Below are 4450 nucleotides of genomic sequence, written 5' to 3' on the forward strand. Positions count from 1 at the left end.
AAAGCTGGGTCATGCCAGATATGGGTTATTGCACCAGTGTTGCCATTAATCCTGAAACAGCACATTAATTCCCAAGATGAGTTGAAATCAACCCCTGCCTGCAGATCTGAACACCCTAGACTTGCAGGCAGGGTTGGGATCCAGGATCAGGTTTCCCAGCTGGCTTGTTTAATACATTTGGCTGAACCAAGCACCTGTTTCTGAATGCCACCAAACTAGGGGGTGAAGGAAGGTTTGAAAGTCAGACTTGGCTTCTGCATCTCAGCCCCAGCTTTGATTAGTGCCTCAGACAGCTCCCAGCAGCTCAGTGCATGCGTGACACTATGTCAATATAAATGATACAGAAATACAGAGAAACCCTTTGGCGTTTCCCTTAACAATAAAGGAAAATGACTAAACAGAGCATGCAAGCCCAGAGATGTGACTCCAGAAGAGTGCCTCCATCACTGCTCCCCATCCCTGCAGGAACACGGTAAATGATCACAAGCTTTTCTCCAGCCTTGGAGGAATTGGCTTGGGCTTCCTTGTTGCAGTGTTTGGCTCCAAACTTGCTGGTTGCGAGATGGTTTCTGAGCAGATGTTCCGCTGTGTTCTCTGAATTGGCCAATGCCACGTTGACTGAGACCTCGCGAGTACCAACCTCGTTGGTGGCCAGGCAGGTGTAGGTCCCTTCCTCTTGCTTGCTGAAGTTGGGGATGACCAGGGTACCATTCTTGAAGAGCAGAAAGCTCTCTGCACTCTGCTTGGAGCCCCCAGCAGATAGGTCATTCCCATCTCTTTCCACTTTGGGCCCATTTATCTCTGTTCCTTGGCTGGAGGTCTGGATCTCCCACCTAATCTCTGGCTGGGGGCTGCCCGTGACACTGCAGTGCAGCATGAGCATGAGCCCATCATACAGCATGGTGTTGTCCACGTTGGGGTGGTACGTCAGCTGCACAGAGGGAGGCGCACACTGCAGGTCGGGGATCTTCCCCAGGGGGACGCCTCTGAGGCTTTCCGGGGCTGCACAGCTGATGGAGTCCCTCTCGGGGATGGAGATCAGGGTGTTCTCAGCCCAGGTCTTCAGCCACAGGAGCCTGCAGGTGCAGTTCAATGGGTTGTTGTAGATCTGCAACTGGGACAGTGAACTCATGGCATCAAAAGTGCCCTGGGCGATGGTGGTGAACTTGTTGTCATTGATCCACAGGGACCTCAGGTCTTTCAGGGTGTGGAAGGCCTCCCAGGGCAGCTTCACAAGCTGGTTGTTGTTCATCTTCAGCAGCTGCAGGGCACTGAGGTTGTACAGATCCCCCCAGGGGAAGTCCGCAAGCTGGTTATGGCTGAGGTCTATGTTTTTCAAATGCAGCAGCCTGGCAAAGGTGCCTTCCTCAATGGTGCAGATTTCATTGTGAGCCAGCCACAGTGACTGTACCTGGGTGACCTCCAGAAAGGAGCTCTGCTGTAGGGAGGTGATCTTGTTGGCAGACAGGGTGAGGGTGGTCACGTTGGAGGGCAGCCCTGCGGGGACCGCCTGGAGATCTCTGTAAGCACATTCTGCTAGCTGGCGGCCATATTTTTTTTCTATGCAAGTGCAGGGCTCCGGGCAGCCCTGGCTCACCCCAAAGAAAGTTGCAATCCACAGGCAGAGAAATGGACCCATCATTTCTCCTGTGGATAAAGAGACCAAGATTGGCACAGATTATTTTGCTTGCATCTTTTCTCTAAGGACTCACTGCTTCTCTCCTCTGGACTGCAGCTTGGAGCAGCATTTCCCCCTCTGGTTTTTATTTAGCCAATCAACCCAAGGAACAGCAGATGATTACAATGCCACACCTGGCTAGGTATAATTGTTTAAATGATAAATGTGATGAAAAGAAGATTTAAATCTGATCTGAATAAGGTATTTACATTCTAACAGTAATAGATCCTTAGAATCCAGTGACAGATCCTTAGAATCCATACATATTGTCGCTCCTAAATAACTTTGAAGATCTGAGCCTTTATGTTGGCAAAGCCCTAACACAACGAGGCCTGGATCTCAGCTGGGTCCCCTAGCTGCCACTGGAGTACAAATAGTTAATAATACATAGAGCAAAATCAGCTCAGATTTCCCTCTGCTCCAGTTTCACAAGTGGACTCAGATATATATATAGATAGATAGATAGATATAGATATTTTCCCTACAGGCAGTTTTAGCTGCTACCTTCTTTCCCTCTCCCTATCATTTATAAGCAGATTTTTGTTGGCAAATATATATACACCTCTACCCCGATATAACGCTGTCCTTGGGAGCCAAAAAATCTTACCGCGTTATAAGTGAAACCGTGTTATATCGAACTTGCTTTGATCCACTGGAGTGCAGCGCGCGCCACTCCCCCCCCCCCCCCCCGCCCCGGATCACTGCTTTACCACGTTGTATCCGAATTCGTGTTATATCGGGTCGCGTTATATTGGGGTAGAGGGGGGTGTGTGCGTGTGTGTGTATAGTAATCACTGCAATGTCGTGATTACTATAAGGTTTGCAAAATGATTTTCGACAATGCAAAAGACAGGGCTGATTTGCCAAACTGTGAGACCGCATGAAACCAAGAAAGCATAAGATTCAATGGGTATTATCACAAGATGGGTGCGAGGAGTTGGCTCCAGTCTGTCTGTCTGTCAGAGAGAGAAATGTGAAAGAATAGTAAAGATTTTACATTAATCTGATGGCATTTTCTGCTCTAGTCGATGTGTTTCTGAGCCTGGCAGAAGGCCTGGATGCAGAGAGTGTGTGTGTGTGTGTGTGTGTGTGTGTGTGGAGGGGATTGGAAGCAATATTTGGAACATGGCTGTATTGCTTCAAAACCTGGCTTTTTGTCTGCTTCCCATTTCCCATCCCCCTTTCCGCTTACTAGCCTCCCACAGCCTAACACTTTTCTCAGCTGTTTATTAAGAAGGTGTCTGGATGTTACTGTTGGCATTTGCCTCTCCAGTCCTGGCCTGTGGATTTTTTTCTCAGCCCCCTCCCGGCCGCTTGGGCCAAGAAGAATGCTTTCTTCCAACATTCAGTGCATCCACTCCTCTGCTAAACCTTGCCAGGAGTATCCTGAGGAGTTTGCAGGTACTTGATAGCAATACAGGCCTCCACGCAGCTCAAACACAGCCCTGTGCTTTCCTACCCTCAGGTTTTGACAAACATGACTTTTTATTTTTTTATTTTTTTATTTTTTTTTTCAAATTGAAACATCCATGGCTTCAGTTTCCAGTAAATTAAGTCTCCCTGTTCTGCAGGGGAGTCAGAGACCTGGCTTTAAAGCCACAAGGACAATTGATTTTAGGCTATTGTATGGCCCACATATCAGCTTATCGAACAGTTCTCAGCTATGGTTGGGCCTCTATCAACATCAGCCCAAGTAATGTTGCTCAGCAAGTCCCACTCAGAAATGATTTTAGAGGCAAGATTTTTCTGCAGATAAATGGGCCAGTGTTTCAAATAATTACCTGGGAAAAGAAAGTTAAATGCTAATACTCTTATTTAAATATAAAGACTCCCATATTGATCACTTAAAAGGCAGACTGTTACCTCTTTTTGCTGCTTCCCCTTCTGGCTTCCAGAGCAAATCAGTTCACGGCAAACTCTGTAATCATTGTTCTAGGTCCTGTCAGAGTCACACAGTCCAAAAATGTTGTTAATAAAAAAACCCACACACCTCTGCCCTTGCAAAAAAGCGTTTAAGAAAGTACAATCACCTTTTGCTGGTTGCATGCCTCAGGGAGAAGCAATAGTCTTTGCTATCAGTCCTACAACAGTTGTACCATTATTCCTCGTGTATTTACGAACAACAGAGTTTATTTGCCCAGCTTTGCTTGCGTCTGATGAAATGGGTATTCACCCACAAAAGCTTATGCTCCAATACTTCTGTTAGCCTTAAAGGTGGCACAGGACCCTCTGTTGCTTTTTACAGATTCAGACTAACACGGCTACCCCTCTGATATTTGCCCAGCGTTGTCTTTGTGGCTATATGGGCAGGGAGGCCTAAAAGCACCTTTAAATGGAAGCGATGTCCCGTGAACCAGTTGAATCCCTGCTCCTCAATTGATTTTTCCTGGCAGGTTATAGTGTATAATAATATATATATGTATAATATTTCAGTGTCCCACCAGGCTCATCCTGAAGATATAACTGACCACTTATTTTCAGCAGCAAGGACCTGCCTTTCATAAGTGACTCTAGAAACTTAAATGGAAAAAGATGCCAAATTATTCTCTCTCCCCCCCCCCCCCCCTTGTGATACAGCTAGGAATCTCTTAAAGAAACAGTAAATGGCAAAATCAGCTTGTTATGAGAATTCAGGACTCCGAGCTTCTGAGTTGCAATTTCCATTTCCAGGGCAGATTTTCAGTTGATTTCTCTCTTTCTCTCTTCTCTTCTCTCCTCTCCCCCTGCTTTTTTTTAACAGCACCAACACACTTAAAAATCTGTATTTTCCAT

At 46.4% G+C, this 4450-nt stretch overlaps 1 protein-coding gene across 1 annotated transcript; it reads right to left on the reverse strand.

Annotated features, from left to right (window-relative positions):
• Positions 1–373: 373 nt before the first annotated feature.
• On the reverse strand, positions 374–3724 carry ISLR (immunoglobulin superfamily containing leucine rich repeat). The gene is made up of 2 exons (XM_065412838.1): positions 3709–3724; positions 374–1647 (listed from the first exon to the last, which is right to left on the reverse strand). The coding sequence occupies exons 1-2, from the start codon at positions 3722–3724 to the stop codon at positions 374–376; spliced, it is 1290 nt and encodes a 429-aa protein (XP_065268910.1).
• Positions 3725–4450: the final 726 nt, after the last annotated feature.

The sequence above is a fragment of the Emys orbicularis genome, chromosome 10 (assembly GCF_028017835.1).
Source record: "Emys orbicularis isolate rEmyOrb1 chromosome 10, rEmyOrb1.hap1, whole genome shotgun sequence".
In the NCBI taxonomy this organism is placed as follows: Eukaryota; Metazoa; Chordata; order Testudines; family Emydidae; genus Emys; species Emys orbicularis.